This window comes from Vipera berus (assembly GCF_964194415.1).
Source record: "Vipera berus genome assembly, chromosome: 2".
NCBI classification, from domain to species: domain Eukaryota; kingdom Metazoa; phylum Chordata; class Lepidosauria; order Squamata; family Viperidae; genus Vipera; species Vipera berus.
Window position 1 is genome coordinate 124,689,414 of NC_138203.1, and position 21,489 is coordinate 124,710,902.

General features: G+C 46.0%; 1 protein-coding gene across 7 annotated transcripts in view; it reads left to right on the forward strand.

The window, feature by feature from the left end:
* The window catches only part of CCDC120 (coiled-coil domain containing 120), a 51,497-nt gene extending 30,571 nt beyond the window's left edge, over nt 1-20,926 (forward strand). For 4 of the 7 annotated variants that reach the window (XM_081318826.1, XM_081318824.1, XM_081318825.1 and 1 more), the window contains 8 exons: nt 9,360-9,506; nt 9,608-9,741; nt 10,528-10,641; nt 11,362-11,584; nt 14,745-14,801; nt 16,090-16,288; nt 17,159-17,263; nt 18,076-20,926. In XM_081318826.1, coding sequence (XP_081174952.1) covers nt 9,458-9,506; nt 9,608-9,741; nt 10,528-10,641; nt 11,362-11,584; nt 14,745-14,801; nt 16,090-16,288; nt 17,159-17,263; nt 18,076-18,805 — 1,611 coding nt within the window. In that variant the 5' untranslated portion in view covers nt 9,360-9,457 and the 3' untranslated portion in view covers nt 18,806-20,926. Of the gene's footprint in view, nt 1-8,991; nt 9,507-9,607; nt 9,742-10,527; nt 10,642-11,361; nt 11,585-14,744; nt 14,802-16,089; nt 16,289-17,158; nt 17,264-18,075 lie in introns of those variants that run through there. The other 3 variants (XM_081318828.1, XM_081318823.1, XM_081318822.1) reach the window with 2 other exon arrangements.
* The last annotated feature ends 563 nt before the right edge of the window (nt 20,927-21,489 follow it).

Here is a 21,489-nt window from a genome sequence, read left to right on the forward strand (position 1 = left end):
ATCAGCTCCCTCTGGTCCTGGATGAAGCGGATTATCTAGACCCGTACCAATCGGGTTTCAGGCCCGGGCACAGCACGGAGACGGCATTGGTCGCGCTGGTGAATGATCTCTGGAGGGCTCGGGACAGGGGATATTCCTCTGTTCTAGTCCTATTAGACCTCTCGGCGGCTTTCGATACCATCGACCATGGTATCTTGCTGCGGCGTCTCAGGGGACTGGGAGTGGGAGGCACAGTCTTACAGTGGTTCTCCTCCTATCTCCAGGGACGTTCGCAGTCGGTGTTGGCAGGAGGGCAGAGGTCGACCGCGAGGTCTCTCATTTGTGGAGTTCCTCAGGGGTCGGTCCTCTCGCCTCTCCTGTTCAACATCTACATGAAACCGCTGGGTGAGATCATTCGTGGTTTTGGAGTTGGGTATCATCAGTACGCTGATGATACCCAACTTTTCCTTTCGACCCCAAACCACCCCAGTGATGCCCTCAACGTGATGTCCCGTTGCCTGGAGGCGGTTTGGGTCTGGATGGGGAGGAACAGACTTCAACTCAACCCCGACAAGACTGAGTGGCTTTGCATATCTTCATCCCGGGTTTATTCGGACATTCCACCTCATGCTATGGGGGGTGAATTATTACCCCCCGTAGATAGGGCTCGCAACTTGGGAGTCCTCCTAGATTCACGGCTCACCTTGGAAGACCATATAGGAGCTGTGACTAGGGGGGCTTTCGCCCAGGTTCGCCTGGTGCGCCAGTTGTGGCCCTATCTTAGCCGGGATGATTTATGCACGGTCACTCATGCGCTCGTGGCCTCTCGTCTGGACTACTGCAACGCTCTCTACATGGGGCTGCCCTTGAGGACCACCCGGAAGCTCCAACTGGTACAGAATGCAGCCGCGAGAGTTGTGTTGGGAGTCTCCCGATACTCCCACGTTACACCTCTGCTCCGTGAGCTGCATTGGTTGCCAGTTGTCTTCCGGGTGAGATTCAAGGTACTGGTAATGGTGTTCAAAGCCCTCCATGGCATGGGGCCGGAGTACCTTAGGGAACATCTGCTGCCGGCATCAAGCTCCCTGCGCCCTGTGCGTTCCCACAGAGAGGGCCTCCTCAGGGTGCCACCGATCAGAGAATGTCGATTGGTGGCCCCCAGGGGGAGATCCTTCTCTGTGGGCGCTCCGGAGCTGTGGAATCAGCTACCGGTAGAGCTCCGGATGGCGCCCGATCTTCGCTCCTTTCGTCGCGATCTCAAGACGTTTTTGTTTGTACAAGCCGGCCTAGCCTGATGGGGATTGGTGGGGTTTTTTATTTTTCGGTTTCTTAATTTTATCTTGGGGTTTTATAATTGTATACCAATTGTTTTAACTTGGGCAATCATTTAATCTCTTTTTAATGTTTGTATTTAGTATTTTACTCTGCCCTGTGAACCGCCCTGAGTCCTCAGGGAGAAGGGCGGTATAGAAATATTATTAAAATTAAAAATTAAAAAATACTCCATAACAATTGTAGGTTGTGCTTGCAGTGGGTAATGGAAGTTGTGGTCACGCACACATGGACAACATAGAGTGGAGAGTGCTGGAACTTTAATGGTGAGATATAAGGGACGCGGTGGCTCAGTGGGTTAGGACGCTGAGCTTGTCGATCAGAAGGTCGGCAGTCTGGCGGGTCGAATCCCGAGTGCCGCGTAACAGAGTGAGCGCCTGTTACTCGTCCCAGCTTCTGCCAACCTAGCAGTTCGAAAGCATGTAAAAATGCAAGTAGAAAAATAGGGACCACTACGGTGGGAAGGTAACAGCGTTCCGTGCGCCTTTGGTGTCTAGTCATGCCGGCCACATGACCACGGAGATGTCCTCGGACAAGCGCTGGCTCTTCGGCTTTGAAACGGAGATGAGCACCGGCCCCTAGAGTCGGAAACGACTAGCACGCATGTGCCGGGGAACTTTTACCTTTACCTATAAGGGCAAATTCTTGGCCTGAAAGAGGACACATTCTACTTTTAATTGGTTTCAGTATTTTCCAATAAGCAGCACAACAATACAAATTCTAGAAAAGAAAAGGAACACTGAGAAAGTTGACTGAATTTGACCATGTTACAATGCACAATATCGAACATTTGTTAGGCACAATTTATGATTTTCTTGTGAAAATAGGGTTGGAACCCAAACGTATCAATGACTGTATGATTAAATGCTACAGAATTAGAACATAGTTATAGATATACGACAGTGGGAACCGTAATGGAAAAAGAACATTAAATTTACCTTACCTATTATATACAGAAGGGACGCGGTGGCTCAGTGGGTTAGGACGCTGAGCTTGTCGATCAGAAGGTCGGCAGTTTGGCGGGTCGAATCCCGAGTGCCGCGTAACAGAGTGAGCGCCTGTTACTCGTCCCAGCTTCTGCCCACCTAGCAGTTCGAAAGCACGTAAAAATGCAAGTAGAAAAATAGGGACCGCTACGGTGGGAAGGTAACAGCGTTCCGTGCGCCTTTGGCGTCTAGTCATGCCGGCCACATGACCACAGAGACGTCCTCGGACAAGCGCTGGCTCTTCGGCTTTGAAACGGAGATGAGCACCGGCCCCTAGAGTCGGAAACGACTAGCACGCATGTGCGGGGGAACCTTTACCTTTACCTATTATATACAGAAAGAACGGGTACAAGATGTTTTGCTGCTAATACATCATTCCAGTCTTGATTGCTATGATGAGTTATTTTCTGGAAAAGTGATGGAAATGTTGGATCCTTTTTTCTTATGTGGTGGCAATGTTGCAAAGCTCAGTCATACTGCAAAATTATTTAATATAAAATAGAACAAATCCCGAAAGTTGTAATCCCGTCGCATTCAGGGATAGTTTTATTAAATTTCATTCAGTCCTATATTTCTTCAGAATATTCTGAATTGGCATTATGTATGTTAATGTGTTCTACATGCTTTTTATTAGAAAAGATGTTTGATTACCTTCTTCAGAAGAATGGTTAGCCAAATTTTGGGAATATGCCTCAATGTCTAAAATAACTTCATATTTAAAAACTAAATCTGATGTAGAATTCAATTCTATTTGAATTATTTAATTGTACAGTGTTGTACATAGAATTGTGCCATATACAGAACTGAGGTTTTCAAGTTTATATTTTAACTTGACATATCATCTACAGAAAGTCCTTGTTTTATGGCCATTCAATCAGCAACTGTTGATGGTGCTGAACAAATGGTATTTATGATGGGTTCTCATAGGTCCAGCTATCACAGTGTTCCTGCAGTTACAACATTGCAGCAAACTCTGGTCACTTGATTGTGATTTTCAGTGTGCGCTACCATCTTCCCACAAACTCAATGGGGAAGCCAGCAGGAAATCCAAAGTTATAATGATATGAGGTCTTTGTTTAACAATTCACACAGTCCTCCTTTAACAATGGTAACTGGGACTGCGTATGTATGTATGTATATGTATATGTATAAGCAACACAGTCATGTAACATCACACTTTACAATTTTGCTTAGTGACAGCAATTCCAATTGTTGATCACCTACCATTTCTCTCTTTCTATAATAATTTGAATAGTGTTGACCAAATATCTTTAGCTTAAAGTATATTGGGATATGTTTTGATTGGAAAATGGATATGAAATGACTTATTATATTTTGTAATATTATAATAATGTATTAGAATATGGTTATTTCAGATTCATTGGCGATCCACCCATATTTTACTGCTTATATTTATATTTACATAAATATATTTCTTTACCTGTATTACCTGTTGTTTATATTTTCATAAATTTGTACTTACATTTGAGTTATCTGTTACCCATAATTTTTTTTAAAAAAAACCTAGTTAAAAAAAAAAGATGACAGAAGCAGGGCCAGGCTGTACTGGACAGAAACTTCCCAAGCAAGCCTACCTGACCAGGATGTTGTTCTTGGTGTGCTTTTTGGCAACAGCTGTTCTTGGCCTCAGCTGTGACTTGAATTAATTATGTAACTTGGGTGGTTTCCTGGCCCTGCTCTTGCCCTGGACTCCCAGCTGGCTTGGCCAGGATCGGGTCTCACCGAAAAGCAGCTGCAGCCTTTGGCCCCAGCACAGAGATTGTGTAAAGAAGGGACCAGCTGTCTTACTGCCCCCAGACTTCCCATCCGGCTTGTTTGTGTCAGTTGTGTTGGTGGGGAAGGAGGAGAAAAGCATCCGGAAGCTCTTTTGCCTTTTTCCTCCTTGTGAGGGCTGCCCTTCACTGGGAAAAAGGGGAACCAGTGCAAAAATTCCCTTTAGGCCCATAATTACCAGGGCTGTCCCCATCAAGGAAAACTCCTCAATGTAACAACATCAAAGGACATAATACATGCAAATGTCTATTTAAATTGAGAGCACTGTGCTGGGAAGGCTGGAAATTGGTGAGTCTTGTGTCTGAAAGTATCCCTGGCTGAGGGGAAGGAAATGAAAACATGGGTCATGTACAGTTGCTAAATGGAGTCTTGTATTCAAGAGGCACAATGCCCGTGAGCTCTAGATGCTGGAGGGTTGGGGGCACGTAAGAAGAGAGAGTGAGATCAGTGGACACCTCTTTTCCTCCACGTCTAGCCTCCTGCTGCTGAAGTATAAGAAGACCCATTTTGGTATGTTGGCATTTGAAGTAGTTCTCTCAAGCTCTTCTCCTTGCAAGAAAAAAGCAATCTTTTCACAACACCGTATCTCAAAGTAGCAACTCATTGCACTTAGGGTAACTGGGGTAACTTACATGTAGTGCTCAGCTTACGACCAAAAGTGAGACCAGAATTTCCGTTGCTAAGCAAGGTGGTTGTTAAGTGTGTTGTGCCCAGTTTTATGACCTCTTTTGCCATAGTGGTTAAGCAAATCACTGCAGTCATTGGATGAGTCGCATGAAATGAATCCAGCTTTCCCCATTGTCTTTGCTTGTCAGAGGCCAACTGGGATGGTCCTTAAATGCTGATCACATGAGACGCCCAGCACGGCAGCCATCACAAATACGTATCAATTGCCCAGGGCCCAAATTTTGATCTCTTCAAAATGCTGTGGAGATGCTGTGACTGTTCTGCGTGCAAGGAGGACCAGTTGAGAGTAACTTTTTTAAAAATAATATTTTATTAGTTTTCTAATTTTACAATTAAGTATTTAAAAAGCAATGTGGTGACTGGGTTAATCAATGATTCAATAACATACATAAATCTTTAGTACAAATCTCAAGTTACAACATCAGATATTTCCTCTCTTTTTTCCCTTAATATCTACTATCTCATATTAGGCTAATATAGTTATTATCAACTAAGTAAAAACATCACTGTTACATTTATCAATCAGTTTAGCTTATACATAATCTTAATTGTGTTTACATTCAGTCCTTATATACAATCAATGTCCTGTTATTGCTTTTTTTCCCCAAGCTTTAATTTCCCATCAATATTCAGATTAATATTTGGTATTTATAATTTCCAAGCTTTAGGTAACCAAAGTTTCCCTTATCTCAACTTCTTCCTTTTTCCCATTTCATAACAAAATCTAATATTCTAAATACACATCTTATCTATTTGCATATAGTCTGGTTCTGTTTTCTAAAAGTTATCTATTTTCCACCTATTAAACCATCTAATTAATAATACGGTATTCCCTATAATAAATTAAAACCACTATATTGTCTGGGTTAATCAATAAATCAATAATATACATATTTTTTCATTTAGATCTAATTTTTAAGACATCAAATTCTCCCTCTCTTTTTCTGGTAATATCTATTATCTCATATTGGGCAAGCAGAATTCTTATTTTCAACTGATTTCCAAATATTTTAAATTAGGTGACCAAAATTTCCCTTATCTCAACTTCTCCCTTCTTCCCTTTTCATACCAAAGACTATTAGTCTTGTTACACATCTTACCTATTCAATTATAATGTTATTTTATTTTCTAAAAGTTATCTATTTTCCACCATATTCAACCCTCTAATTAGTAATATAAAATCCCCTCTAATAAATCGAAACCCTAGTTTTCTTCAGCCTTATTCTGGCTTTCTTCCTTTGCCAACTAACCTTCCATGTAAGTACTTTTGAATCATCAAATAGTTCTCCCTCTGTTATTATATATATTATTTGAAATAAGAAAGACCATTTGGTTGCAGTTTTTTCAGAAAAACTAGCCCATTTGTATTCATTAGATCGCCTCCCTATTACTCCAATTTCCCACAATTGTCCTGATAGGTTTATCTTCCATTCAATCTGTTCTTCTTCCTTTTCCTCAAATTTCTTCTGATTTATGTAAAAAGTCTTTTCCATTTTCAGTGTTGTTACTCCCTTTTCTGATTTTTCCGTTGGCTGGATCTGTTGGTCAATTGTTCCATTTCTCCTGTTATTTTCTGCATTGTTAGTTCTTTGGTTGTAATCAAGATCTCGGTTTGTATATCTAAGCTGGCATTTTGTTCCTTTATGTTGCATCTTATTTTGTCACAAGCTGAAAGAATGGTTTCATGTATTGATTTCAACATGGAAAGGATTTTTTTCCTGCTCTTCATCCATATTCTCTTGATAATGTGTTAAGTTGAAGACTTTAAAATCAAACGTTAAAAATAGTTTTTTTGTTTTTTATAACTAGGTATGGGACATCTATTTCACATGTAGGTAGTCTTTATAGTGGAAATTGTTTGCCAAATAAGAATTTATAGTCCAAGGTATTCCATCATCTCTTGTAATAACAGATGCTTCTCATGTAAAGAAATAGGAAAGCAATTCCCCACGTATAGCTCTGGAAGTCAGTAAAGGTTTACATTCATAGTTCAAACAGGCCAGATATGCCGCCCAGAAGTTCCTTCTTTGCAGCTGAGTTTTTCACAGGTGTATATCTGTCAAGGTCAGAAAAGTTTTTTCTAGAGTCTGGACTTCAAGCCAAGTCTCATTTAGGCCAGGGCTTTTCAACCTTTTCACCCATTGTACCACTTTTAGGATATGGCAACATCCGAGTACCACCAGTCGCCTAGCAAGGTGTCAAAAACTTGATGACCAAAAAAAAAAAAGGAAAAAAGTGATGAAGTACAGGTAGCCCTTGACTTACAACTGTTCGGTTAGTGACTGTTCAAAGTTACAATGGCACTGAAAAAAGTGCCCCCCAAGCCACAGCCGAGCAAGACACCTGCCTGCCCGCCCGGTGGCGCTCTTCCTCCTGTCCGAGGTTTTCATTGTGAGCATTTCTGTTGAGGATTGGCAGTGGGGGTGGGGTGGGGGTGTTTGGTTTTTATTCCCCCCCACTCTGCTGGGTGGTTGCAGCAGGTTTTGGTCACTTCACATGACCCTCGGACACTGTGACCATCATAAATATGAATCAGTTGCCAAGCATCTGAATGTAAATCACAAGACCCTGGAGATGCTGCAACATTCCAGATGATCAGCATTTCTTTTGGGCTCAGAAGCACCAGTATCAGCCCCGAGCTCCAGCTGGAGCCCGGCGCTGATCCTGGCACTTCCGCTGAGCCCTGACAGCCCCAAAGAAGCGCTGATCCTGGCGCTTCTGCTGAGCCCTAACAGCAGCTCCAGCCATCTGTCGCTCAGGCTTGTGCGGTCCTGCCACTGGTTCAGCTCATTCCTCTCCCCCGCTACCACTTTTCTAGGATGGCCGCGTACCACCTGCCAGGTGCCAATGTACCACAGGTGGTACCCGTACCACTGGTTGAAAAGCCCTGATTTAGGCAATAACAAGTTGTAATACCATACGTCACCGATGCCATTTAAAGGTTTTTAAGTCCAAAGTTTTTGTGATAGCTTTTCAAGTTTTATTTCTTTTTTTTAGATAAAAACAAACGTCTCCAAGTTTCAAAAGCATATACATCCAATTAGATTAATATTATTCTTATAGTTGCTCTGATTCCCCTGGGTAGTTAGTCACCGCTTTTGTTAGAGGGTTGGGTAAAAGTTCCCTTCCCTCTCTCCTCACAGGGGAAAAAGTACTTTGGGCAGCTTTTACAGGAAAAGATATTTAAAGTCTTAAAGAGAAGATCAGATCTCACCCAGTTTCATCTGCATTGCTTTAAAGGTGCTTGGTAGTAATTTTGACTTTGGTGTCAGCAGCTTAGTGATGAGCCATGTTGCTATGGCAGGTCTTTCCCCCGCTGGTTTGGAGGGCTGCCCCAGATCAAATGGAAGGGCCCAGATCAAACAGGGGTCCCCTCCTTGCTGATCGCCCCTCAGGGCGAATTTCGACCCTTTTCAGGGTCCCCCAGCGGGATGAATCCGGATGTGAAAGACGGAGCTCGTCTTCCAGCATCCACAGCGCTGTGATGGCAAACCATAAGTCTAGAATAACTTTTTCCAGTGCCCTTGTAACTTTGAACATTTGCCAAACAAATCATCGTAAGTCGAGAATTACCTGACCTATGCTTAACATTTGGGTGATTTCAAAAGTTTTGTACAGCCCCATCATGCTTATTTTTTGTGTGGGACTGTTGGGAACAGTAGTCAATATCTTGGAAGGAGCCAAATTGAAGAAGATGGACAAGATGGATTCCTCCCTCCCTCTACAATTATAGGCATAATACAAGTGCCAATTAAAGCTAGCTAAAATGCTGCCTACAGTGCAGTCTTTCTTGTAATAAACACTCTCCAGATGCCTTAGGCCTACAACTCCCAGAATTCCCAGGTTGGGTAAAGCTTCCATAGAATCTTCTGCTGTGTGCATCTGCCTCATAGACCACAAAAGGTTGAATTTCAATGGTTGTGTCCTTCTCTGTGCTCTTGACTACAAGAGTTCTGAGTGATCTGTTGGGAGTAGTTGAATACTACCATTAACAGGAATCTCAGTTTGCCAAATATGGTTGCTTGTTACCCCCAAGTTAGAATATTATGATTCCAGCATTGACGCTGTGCCTTAGAGAATTGAATAGGGCCCGAGGCAGCAGAACACAGATTTGGTGTTGCAGTTTTCCACCATTCACTCAGCAGTCTATGCTCCTGGGTCAAACAGTAGAAACTGCAAGTCATCTTAGGCTAGAAATTTTTCGTGGGTCTCACATCCTTCGGTTCTCTGTGCTGGCTATGGGAGGTAAAGTCCAACATGTCTGGATGATACCAAGTACTCTTTAAGTACTCTCCAAAGAAGCAGGCATCTTCCATGGCGTTTTTTTTTAAAAAATTGTGAGCAAATTGATCTCTGCAACTTCCTCCTTCCTCAAAAGTGAGTTCTTTTGAGCACAAAATACCACTCCCGTCCCTGCTTGTCTCTCTGTGTGGTTATGCATGCCCTCTGCCACAGTCTGGCAGATTTTTATTTATTTATTTATTTATTTTGGCAATATCCTGCCCTCTGCTGATGACTCACCTTGCCTGGGCCAGCAGAAGCATGCTCCCTTTCTATTCCTCCTTTCTCTCCCTTTGACAGTAACCGTCTGCCGTCCTCCATCTAGGAATTCCTGATGGGACTCAGAGCCAAGTGATTTCCCTTGGAGGCAAGAGACAAGGTGAACCTCCCCAGAAGACATGGAGGTGAAGGGGCAGCTGATAAACTCATCCAGCTATAGCTCTTCAGGTAACTCCCTTCCCTCCATCACCTGTTCAGCAACATTTCTGTGACATACAGTGGGTCTCAAGCCTCATCCCTTGTTTTCTGCTCTGTCTTTGCTTTTGCAGAAGCTTTGCAGCGAGAGTTCTGTCCCCGAATTCGGCTAGAGCGGGTGCAAGAACTCCTGGAAAAGCAGAAGTCTCTCCAGCAAGTGCTCAGCCTACGTCTGAAGGAGCTGCGACGGGTTTGCCTGCAGGAAGCGGTACCTAAGCATGACAGGAGGAGGATAAGGAGCCAATGGGAGGGACTGAGGCAATGGATCTGCTGCTTGGAGAAGCTAGACGTTCCCAACTGGGGGACTAAGATGTTTGTTAGGCCATCATTCCCATCACTATCGTTGAGCAACAGGCTTTGTAGTCCAGGACATCTGGAAAGCACTAGGTGGGGTTAGGCTGAGGTATGCAGCCAACCTTGAATTTAAAAGTTTTCTGCTCTGTGTCAGGGTTCAAACTCTGAGGATTTTTATTTTTAAACAGGTAGATTGTAAGCAAATGCTCCCCAGAAGAAACAAGGAATGGGCAGCTGAAAGTCTAAGCTACTTAGGGCTTGGAAGTCAACCTTCTGCAGAAATATAAGCAGGAAAAAGGCTGGCTGAGTTTCCTCAAGAATTAATAACCTAAGGAGACGCCACCTCAGAAAGGTGTAAATTGGGCCAACCCATGTGGCCTTCTCTGGCTCTCTGCTCTCCAAATATTTTGGAATACAACTCTTATCCTCACTGGCTAGGCTGGCTGAATAGTAAGAATGGATCAGCATGGCTTAAACCCATCAGATTCCGGAAGGCAACTGTATATGAGACAGTGATTTCCAATGAACCAAAATGGCTTTCCGTGGGCCAAATTATTATCTGCAAAGTTGAAGAGTTTCTTATAAGTGCTGTGAAGTTTGTCTCCTTGGGCCAAATCTAATATCAAGTGAGATTGACTCTTGTTTTCACCTCTGGATCTCATACCTATTTCATGTTTCTTGCTTCTCCTCTCGATGCCAGGAACTGACAGGAAAGTTGCCACCAGAATATCCCCTGGAACCTGGAGAAAGGCTGTGGCCAGTGCGGAGGAGAACAATAGTGGCATCCCGAATTGCCCCTGTCTTGAAGAATGAGGTGAGCAATCCGTCTGCGCGTAAGAGAATGTGGGAGCCCGTGCTTCTCTATGGGAGGAGGCCTGTGGGCTTTAGGGATGCTCCTGATGCCACATCCCTATCTTTAATTAATTTATATATCAAATTTGGAGACTGCCCATCTCACTCACAGAGCAACTAAGGGCGGTGTTCAGTTAAAAGCCTAAAAACATAAACATATAAATATGTGTTATTATAATGCGTTATATTATGTGTTAGCATAATATAATATGTATGTGTTAATAGTTTATATGTTAATATATGTTATTATGAGGTCTTATACATATTGTGTGTGTGCTATATATATATAGGTAAAGGTAAAGGTTCCCCCACACATGCGTGCTAGTCGTTTCCGACTCTAGGGGCCGGTGCTCATCTCCGTTTCAAAGCCGAAGAGCCAGCACTTGTCCGAGGACGTCTCCGTGGTCATGTGGCCAGCATGACTAGACACCAAAGGCGCACGGAACGCTGTTACCTTCCCACTGTAGTGGTCCCTATTTTTCTACTTGCATTTTTACGTGCTTTCGAACTGCTAGTTTGGCAGAAGCTGGGACGAGTAACAGGCGCTCACTCTGCTACGCGGCACTTGGGATTCGACCCGCCAAACTGCCGACCTTCTGATCGACAAGCTCAGCGTCCTAACCCACTGAGCCACCGCGTCCCTTGCTATATATATAAAACCACCTAAATGTTATATTTTTAGGAAAACCCTTCACTGGAGGAGCTGGCCCAGGATCTGGCACTGCAGCAACAAGTGGCTGAGGCTGCCCGACGGGTAGCAGTTGCCCCCGACTTAACCGTTGATCAGCGCCGGCGCCGGTGGCAAGTCCAGGCAGATGCTGCTCAGCGCCTGCGGGAGCTGGAGGTCCAGGTAGCAGAATGCCGGGCACGGCTGAGCAAAGGACCCCTCCAGAGGGTTGGCCTCGGTGAGTTATGCCGGTTGCTTAGCCGATTGCTTAATCGATTTGTCAGCTGCTTCACTGGCCACAGCAATGCTAGGCAACAAACCAGAGTGTAATAGACATGGTTTAAAAGCACAAGCAGAGATGGAAAAGGAATTGGTTAGGATGATGACAAACTACAAGAACCAAAAAACCCCCACTATTGGCCAGTCTCAAAAGCAGGCTCCCATCCATCCTGCCGAAAGAAACACTCCTTGTGGCCTTGTTAAAATGCAGCAGGGTGAGGAGACTTGATGGGGATGCTGTTCCCCAGGGGAGAGGCAACCCCTGAGAAGGCCTGTCTCTCAGGCCCCATAAGATAGCATTGTTTAAACTACAGAACCTTTTAATCCCTTCTAATTTTCCAAACATCCCAAATATTCTTATCCTCCCCCTAGATCAGGGGTGTCAAATTCAATTTCATTGAGGGCAGCATCAGCATTGCGGTTGCCCTCAGGGGGCCGGGTGGGCGTGGCCTGGGTGGGCGTGGCCTACTGGGTGGGCATGGCTAAAGTGCGTATGGCCTACTGGATGGGCGTGGCCAGCTCTACATCGTTCGCATCAAGGGTGCCTATGGGGGCCTGGGCAGGAGTGGGACAGATCTGAGGGTCTCTGGCAGGAGGAGGGTCTCTGGGCCAGGGCCAAGGCAGTGGGGGCCGTTCCCTCACTGTTTCCAGGATGGCTTCGCGGGCTGCATGAAACCACTTCGCGGGCCGGATCCGGCCCCCGGGCCTTGTGTTTGACATGTCTGCCCTAGATACTTCAATAGAAAGGCTGGCCATTATTTAGCTCAACAGGTACAGTTGCTACAGAGGGACTCAAATTTTAGGGGAAAATGGCAGGCAGGGAGTGGGGGACATGCTCCAAAGAGGAGTTTGCGGGAGGTTTCAGGACATCAGTGTTAGAACTAGAGCAGGGCTAGGCAACCTTGGCTCTTTTATGACTCGTGGACTTCAACTCCCAGAGTTGCTGAGCCAGCATGGCTCAGCTTGGAAACCTCTTCCTTTCCCCTCAGCATAGCTGGCTCAGGAATTCTGGGAGTTGAAGTCCACGAGTCATAAAAGAGCCAAGGTTGCCTACCCCTGAAGAGGAAGATGGGACTGTTCCCCTGCTCCATGTTGTAATTCCTTGAGATTGACAGCCAGCATGGGGTACTGTTCCAAAACTTTTAGGGATTTTTTTTTGAAGACTTTGAACATAAGCACATTATTTTAATGGTGAAGGTGCTGACTGGGAGTAGGGAGACCTAGTATTTAGTTCCTCCTTAGACCCAGAATCCTACTGGGTGATATTAAGCCATTCATTCTCTTGCTGTGCAGCCTATCACAAAAGATAGGAAAAAAATAAGAGGAGGAAGCACTATGTACGCCATCTTGAACTCCTCACTAAAAGATGGGATATAAATCAAACAGATTGAAAAAACAACAACAACCCAATACACTCACCAAATTTAAAGTTTTTTTAAAAAAAAATCTTACTTGCCAGACAGAGAACAATTTGGAGGGGCACTCAGTGTTCTGTGGAAGCATCATAGTGTTATATTCACTTCCTTTTTGAACTATAAAGATACTTGCCTAAGCACTGATGATTCCTCTCGTCCTGGAAAAGGTATCATCATCAGCAACAGCAGCATAAATGTATATGTCAGGGGTCGGCAACCTAAAAAAGCAAAAGAGCCACCGGGAACCGGTTCCATCACAAATTAAAAAAACTGGGAGCCGCGTGCGCGTGTCCATGCACGCGCATGCGCAGACGCACGCGGTTGCCATTTTTTTAAAAAGTGAGATGGAACCGGTTCCCGGTTGCCCGACGGCGACGGCCCGTCTGCAAAGCTGCCGCTTTCGGCAGCTTTGCAGACGGGCCGCGGCAGCTTCCTGAAAGAGCGACGCCGCGGCCCGTTCGCACGGAGGTACACGCGCACCTCCGCCCATTCGGGGAGGTGCGCGCGCACCTCTCGGAACGGGCCGCGTCGTCGCTCTTTCAGGAAGCTGCCTTGGCCCATCTCGGCAGCTTTGCAGACGGGCCGCGGCAGCGTCCTCAAAGAACGACGCCGCGGCCCGTTCGCGCGGAGGTACGCGTGCACCTCTCCAAAGGTTTGGGGAGGTGCGCGCGCAGCTCCGCCCATTCGGGGAGGTGCGTGCGCACCTCTCGGAACGGGCCGCGGCGTCGCTCTTTCAGGAAGCTGCCTTGGCCCATCTGCAAAGCTGCCGCTTTCGGCAGCTTTGCAGACGGGCCGCGGCAGCGTCCTCAAAGAACGACGCCGCGGCCCGTTCGCTCGGAGGTACGCGCGCACCTCTCCAAAGGTTTGGGGAGGTGCGCGCGCAGCTCCGCCCATTCGGGGAGGTGCGTGCGCACCTCTCGGAATGGGCCGCGGCGTCGCTCTTTCAGGAAGCTGCCTTGGCCCATCTGCAAAGCTGCCGCTTTCGGCAGCTTTGCAGACGGGCCGTGGCAGCTTCCTCAAAGAACGACGCCGCGGCCCGTTCGCGCGGAGGTACGCGTGCACCTCTCCAAAGGTTTGGGGAGGTGCGCGCGCAGCTCCGCCCATTCGGGGAGGTGCGCGTGCACCTCTCGGAACGGGCCGCGGCGTCGCTCTTTCAGGAAGCTGCCGTGGCCCATCTGCAAAGCTGCCGCTTTCGGCAGCTTTGCAGACGGGCCGCGGCAGCTTCCTCAAAGAACGACACCGCGGCCCGTTCGCGCGGAGGTACGCGCGCACCTCCGCCCATTCGGGGAGGTGCGCGCGCACCTCTCCAAACGGGCGGTGCCACTCTCCATTTGGAGAGGTGCGCGCGCACCACTGCCCGTTCGAAGAGGTGCGCGCGCACCGGGCGGCTGGGAGCCGCAGGAGACGGCTCAAAGAGCCGCATGCGGCTCCGGAGCCGCGGGTTGCCGACCTGTGGTATATGTGAATCCCATTGAATGAGTAGTACAGGACCCACCACAGTTCAGCTGATATATTACATCAACGGGTCTCAACTTGGACAACTTTAAGATGTGTGGACTTCACCTTCTAGAATTCCCCAGCCAGTTGGGGGGAAGGGGGGGAGTGAAGTCTACACATCTTAAAAGTTGCCAACATTGAGAAGCACTTTTTTTTAATCTTTCTCATCCACTTTCTCATCCATTTTTTTTATTCTTTCTTTTTAAGAAGAGGCATTTCACTCGGAGAGCAGTTCCCTCTCCGAATCAGCCAGCCATGAAAATGGTAAGCATGTCTTAGTTCTCATTCTCAGGTCAAAGAAGAGTGCTTGATGGTCTGAGAGAAACAGATACAAACTCCATTTCTGACAAATAAAATGGTCTGAAAATTCAACATTTCTTAGATATTCTTGTCGTCTAATTCTTGAGGGATACTGAATGATGAGACAAAGATTATATATGTGCAGAAAATGACACTTTACCAATTAATGGACTGATAGAAAACCACATAGGCTGTGCATGTGTATGGGGTTGTCTCATTTAATGTATGCTTTGAGACAATATAAGGCCAGTATTTCGCCTTATAGTTATGTCTCCACCTGGAGGGGAGAATCTGGAGACAGTTACTCATGCCTTAGTAGTTGACACTCTTAGGATGGATTACTGCAATGTGTTGCATATCTTTGAAGACTACCTGGATGCTACTATTAGTACAAAATGCATCAATCCTCCTGCTGACAGCTGAGAAGTACTGTATGTACAGTAGCATAGCATTATTGTAGGCAGAGTGTTGCCAATGGTCTTCTGAATATAGTTCAAGGGACTGCTTTTAAATGTTAAAAAGTCTGGTTTTCAGTATTAAAACATGAAGTTGTGGATGGCAAGAGATAACATTTTTGAGTCTTTACTTGACTCTCTGGAGATCAGGAGGGTTCTGTTAAAAGAGAAGTGTGAAAACAGTTATTTCATAGAGCTTTTAATCTATTAAGGTTTCTGGAATTTTGGATGCAAAGGAAGGATTATTTTTTAAGTTGTTAATTGTTTTATACAAATATACTGCAAACTCTTAGGTGTTTGGGCAGAGGTGTGAGGTCAGTGGGGTATAAGTATTGTAATAAGTATTCAAAGCAGAATTTGGGAGTTAATTTAACCATCATTTGAAGCCAGGATTCTTGAGTTTGTTTCGTGATGGCTTGAGCATAGAAGACGAGAATTACCCAACACCATCTTCAAAATGCATGAGTTGTGAGACCCTTTAAAAGTCTTTAAAAGGATTAGAAACTCTCATATGTAACTTGGGCACCGCAGCTTCTTATTCTACTTTCTGTACAATGCTAAGTTGATAATTTTAATTAGCAGCCTAAGAGTTTCTCCCATAATTTAGTTTTCTATATGTGTTCTATAGATATGTTTATATCTAGAAGCAGTTTCCCCAGGTGATAGTTGTTTGTTTAGAAAAAAGCTATAGAGTGTTGAGACTAATGGATTTTTTTATTGTGGGGGTGGTGGTTCTCTTTTGGCCAAGAAGGGGGTGTGCAGATGCTTCTAACCTATGTACTATCTTCTGTCCTCAGATGACCCTCGCAGCTTCCATCCCTCCAAAGTCTCCAACCATCAGGGAGCTTTCCCAGACAGATCCTCACCTCCCAAGGCCCGAGATCACCTACGTGCCATCTCCAGCAGTCCTGACCGCCGGCCAGGCTGGCGAATTTTGCAGCCAGATCTGTACAGTGAGGCCAAGGACCGCAGGAACTCTGTTGCCAGCCCAACCAGGTTAGCCAAAGATGCTGGGAAGCTGGGCTGAGCAAATGGAGAGAAAAGCAACCAGGGCTGACCTGTCAACATGAATATAGGTTCTTGTGTGGGCTGAGAGGACTGATTTACAAATGCAACAAAAGGAACTGATGGAATTGTGGGATGTAATTATTTAATATTTTGTTTGTAAAATAATTCCTGGTCAGCTTTGCAGGTAGTGGAGAACAGAAGTGAAATAGACTAGATTCTGAGTGCCTGTGGTCTTATTTTGATAAGATGAATTCTTTTCCTTTTTTTTTAACCATACAGAAGAATTCAGAAATCTGCTAATAGAAGGACCGTTAAAAATAACACTATCCCAGGGGTTTTCTGGCTTGCTCAGTTGACTGTTAAGCCTTGCGGACTTCAACTCCCAGAATTCCTCAGCCAGCATGGCTAGCTGGGGAATTCTGGGAGTTGAGGTCCGCAAGACTTGAAGTGGCCAAGGTTGGATGCTCCTGGTCAAAATTTCCACTTATGGTTAGGAACTAAAGTGGAAACTAGTGACTACAGACAACAAGGGAAGGAGTAGAAAATCCCATCCAGCTGATACCTCTCCATCTCTCCCTAGAGTTTGTTTTGTGAAAATTAGTGGGATCAAACCCTTCCTTCTCAGGAAAACGGGGGGGGGGGAAAGGCAGCCTAGAGAGGGCAGCTTTTAAGCTTCTTCTGCAAACCAAGATGAGCTATTTCCGTTTGTGTGACCCAGCTCTTGGAGCACATTGTTTTTGAAACTGGGATCTTCCTCTTGCTCTAAGTATTTGCACACGTGTGAGCCTGCAACGTGGCTCTTGAAACATGAAGAGCTGAACCCACTCATTTAAAAAGGATCCTTGTCTGTTTATACAGTCCCAATCGCACCCTCCCCAGAAGCATGTCCAGCTTTGAGGGCCGAAGTGTCCCAGCTACTCCTGTGTTAGCAAGAAATGCATGCAGTGGAAATCATCAATTAAGGTAGCCTATTCCCCTTTCTTTCCTTTTTCTCCTGACTGGGTTTGCTTGTAGGCTGCAAGCCGAGGGACAGTGTTTGTTTTACTCTTTCTCTTTCTGTGCAGTAACTAGCAATTTGAAGCACAGCAAATTGTTGCTATACTTTGTGTCAAACTGCACTTAACTGAGCCTTTAAATGCAGGGTTGGGTTGGACAAGGCATCCAAAGGGATGTTTAGGGGAATTGGCTGCGGGTAGCGAAAAAAAAGGACAAGATCAGTTTTCAAAGATCCTGCAAATTAATCATGAAGACAGCAGTGCATATGCTGTTTTAGTCAGCCTTTCTCATCCAGGATCTTGCAAACTTTTGCTAACTTTTTTAAGGTACATACTTGGGAGGGATACTTTAGCCTTACTTCCCCAAAGTGGACTGTTTCTGCTTGAACATCTTACTCTGGGCATGCCTCAAGTTTGGAAGGGGAAGACTACATATAGCACTACAGTAGTCATAATATTGTAATAGTAATTCATGCAGAGAATTGAGACCTACCATTCTTTTCTTCAGAGGGCGAGGAATCTTGAATTGCTCCAGTCATGCTGGATGCAGACGTAACACTAGAGTTATTTAACCCAGTCCACCCCCTGACCAAAACAAGTGGACTGAAAAAGAAGCAAAGCTAAATGCAACAGGCAAAACAACTTCTCTATAGATGGATATTTAGGAAACGCAAGAGATTCTTATTCGCCTCCCCCAATAATGCATGTAATGGCAAATCTTATTTCACCGATATCCAGCATAAAATTAAAAGCAATAATTTCAACTCTATTTCCTCCCAGGTCAGAGGCCCCATCTCTCCACTCCCGTCAGTGGTCAGGCAGCCACGATTCCCAGCTTGGCCCCCCTAGCCGGGACACCAGTGCCGACAGAGCTTCTCTCTTTGCTGCTCGGACCCGTCGAAGCAACAGCTCTGAGGCCTTGATTGAACGGGCCCCTTCAGAGGACCCCCTGCTGCCCACTGCCCCTCCTTTTAAGAGTGCTGAGGCCCTGACCCCTTCCACCTCTGTCTGGACCCCTCGCCCACCTTACAACGATCTCCTGTTGGACTATTACCTGGAACGCCGGAGCTGTGGGGGTGGCGAGCATTTGTCTCGCAGGGATGGGCCTCCCCAGCTAGAGTGGGGAGCCTTTTCTGAAAGCCCGCTTCAGCGCCGAGCCCGACCTGCGGCCCGCACTAAATCCTGCGGGCCACTGTTGCCTCCACAGTCCCGTGAGGTTGGTTATGGACCCCCCTTGCCCCCTCAGCGCAACTTCCACAAAGCGCTTGCTCTGGAAGGGCTCCGGGACTGGTACTTACGCAACGCTGGAGTTACCCAACGTGGGGCACCCGAGAGGCGAGGACCGTCTCAGTCTGTACATCAGCACCTGCGCGGCTACTGCGATCCGGGACCCTCCAACCCCGACGTGGGATATTACGGGGGGCCAGGAGGCGGGCTGCCTCACTCTGTGAGCTATGCGGGCCAGCCGCTCTATGGCAGGTACGCAGGCCGGTTTTTTCCTTTGCCCTGACAAGCTCAGCACGCCCTCCTCCTTCCCTCGCTTGGCTAGGGCCCACCCTGTGCCTCTTCTCTCTGCCCTCCCACTTTCCTTGGTTTCACTCCCTCTTTTTTTCAAAACAACTGGTGCTTCTCTGACTGCAGATTTTAGACTGTTTTGAAAGCCCTGGGTGAGGAAGAGAAGGAAAAGAAAGGAGGCAGGTCTCCTTATAAAGCAGCTTTCCCTAACTCACCACCCCCTTTGCTGGCTGAGAACAATGGGAGTTAAAAGTCTAAAGCCTCTGGAAGGCAGGCAGTCGAAAGGCTGGTTCTTTTTGACCCCTTCGTCATGGTTGGAAAGGACCCATTTAATGAACCAAAGTACGTATGTGGGGGAGGGGGGGGAGGGAGAGAAAGACTGGGGTTGTGATTACTGTAGGGTAAACTGGATCCAAAATTGTAGATAAACCAGAACTGGAGATAAACACTTTCTTGCTTGCTGCATGATTCCTTGCTGTCCCTTTGTCTAATTCTTTCTTTTTCTCTCCTTTCTTTCTTTGCTTTACTCTGCCCAGACCTTTTGCTGACCTGCTTTATCTGGAAGATTCTTCTGGTCCTTACAGTTTGGATTCCACAGAGCACCCAACCCCAGGGACGTTGGTTTGACACACCCCCTCCCCCTTTTCCCCCAAGGGGATCTATCTGGAGTGCTGTTTCTTTTTCTTTTCCTTTTTTCGCACTGGTGCCTCTCTTTTGGGTGTGATGCACCATTGTGGGGATGGGGGCTCCCTGCTGGCAGGGTAGTTTCCACATGTGTGAGGGGAGGGTTGTTGCATGTCACACTGGACACATGATGGGGGGGTGTAGGAGTGTGTCCGTAGTTCTTCCTACAATTGTTAACCTCCCCCATTTCAGACTTTGTGGGGTGGGCGGGGGGAATCTGTGTTTACTGTACTACTACTCCATAAAAGGGTTTTTCTGCTGTGGGTGGCGCCCTCTTGTGTTCACTGGAGAACAGTGCACTGTTACTGCCATGGTGCTCCGAGTTGGGGTGTAGCATTATAAACCCTGGACCCTGGAATGTATAAATGGAGAGGTTTGTGCAATGTGTGTTTCTTGTGAAATGTTATATAGCACAGACCTGTCATCTTGCTAATGAACATCAGTCCTGTAAAAAGTAGAAAAAAAGAGATCTATACCACTCCCGTTGCCCTCACTGTGACAAACTTACGTTTACCCTTCAATGTGTTGTCCCTTCCTACACATATCCTGCTCTTGCAAAGCCCTGAGTGAGGGGGAAAAATGCGTAGGGGTTTGGGAAATGTTTACCGGATCCATTGGATGAACCTATTTCATGGCCCAACCTTTCTCCTAGCAGGGGAACGCCACCATAATGCTAGATATAGGAATGCGGTGATTGGCTTCACCCATTCAGTTCAGTTATGACCTCTCACAGGCGGAGAGGACAGGAGATCCCAGATGAAGGAATAACACAGTCTGATCCATGGGGTGGGCTAAGGGAAATGCCAGCTGATTCCATGTGGCCTTCCCCAAAACTGCTGTGGGTGTGCCTGCGTGTATCAAAACCCAACTCTCACTGGGAAGGGGTTGCGCCAATTGTAACGGGCCATGCAATCCTTTCATTTTTCTAAAAGTACAGCTGCACACCGTTTTCCGCCCTCTAGGCTGGACGGGTTATTTCCTCCTGCATCCTTCATCTGACATGCTTTCTGCCTTCTCCCCCCATTTTTCAAAACTGGAAGGAACATCTTGCCTTTTTCCTTTCGCTGTAATAATAACCATTATCCTCCTCATCATAATTGTAAAATGTGTGATGGTTTTCCCCTGCTCTCAACAATTGCACATAAAAGGAATAGTCACTTTGTTTAAACTCTGTGCCAATGGAATCCAGGTCATTCTGGAGCAGAGGGAGGGAAGGAGGGAGGATGAGAGAACCCGAGAGGGGCTCCGATTTTCTCCCCCTCCCATCCCTGGCTGAAGGAACAAGGGCCATATTGGAGTCACTGTCTTGTGTGTCTTTTTAATATACACTAATGTATAGATTATATATGGGGATCTAAATGTAAAGCTGAGCACTGTGCATAAGGAGAGAAGGTTTCTATAATAAAGATTGTAAACGAGGCCGTGATGTGTGAAAGCTTCATGTCAGCATCAGTATCGTCACTGTAGACAGTACGGGATAGTGACTAGACAGCCTCTGATCTGTGAGCTAAAACTTCACGTAGTAACTGGAACATCTTGTGTCTATTTCAGCATGACTGGCCTTGAGGAATTGATACAAAAACAAAACAGATAGAAATGTGCCACAAATGCCTCAAAGTTTTCCTCATGGAGGAAAAATGGCTAAAAGAATCTCTGCTCTTTTAATTTGGTTAGGATCATCAAGGGGTAATATCGACAAGGAGGAACCCACTTTGATTAGAATAGAATTCAATGATGCACACATCTGAAAGATCTTTTTAAAAGTTTCCAGCTCACAGGGTATTGGATGTACAGCTTTTGTGTATGCCTCTTAGCTAATTGTCAGGGCTTTGCTAATCCTTTGTCTTGTCCTTGTTTTATGAAGCAACTTTTTTGAATCACAAAGTTGCTCACATCTGGTGCAGCTGCTTTGAATGCTGCTCCTATCTCTTTCGGTAAAGGCATTAGACTTGCAAAGCAGTTGTAGAGCAAAAAAGGCAAGAAATGTAAGGCTAC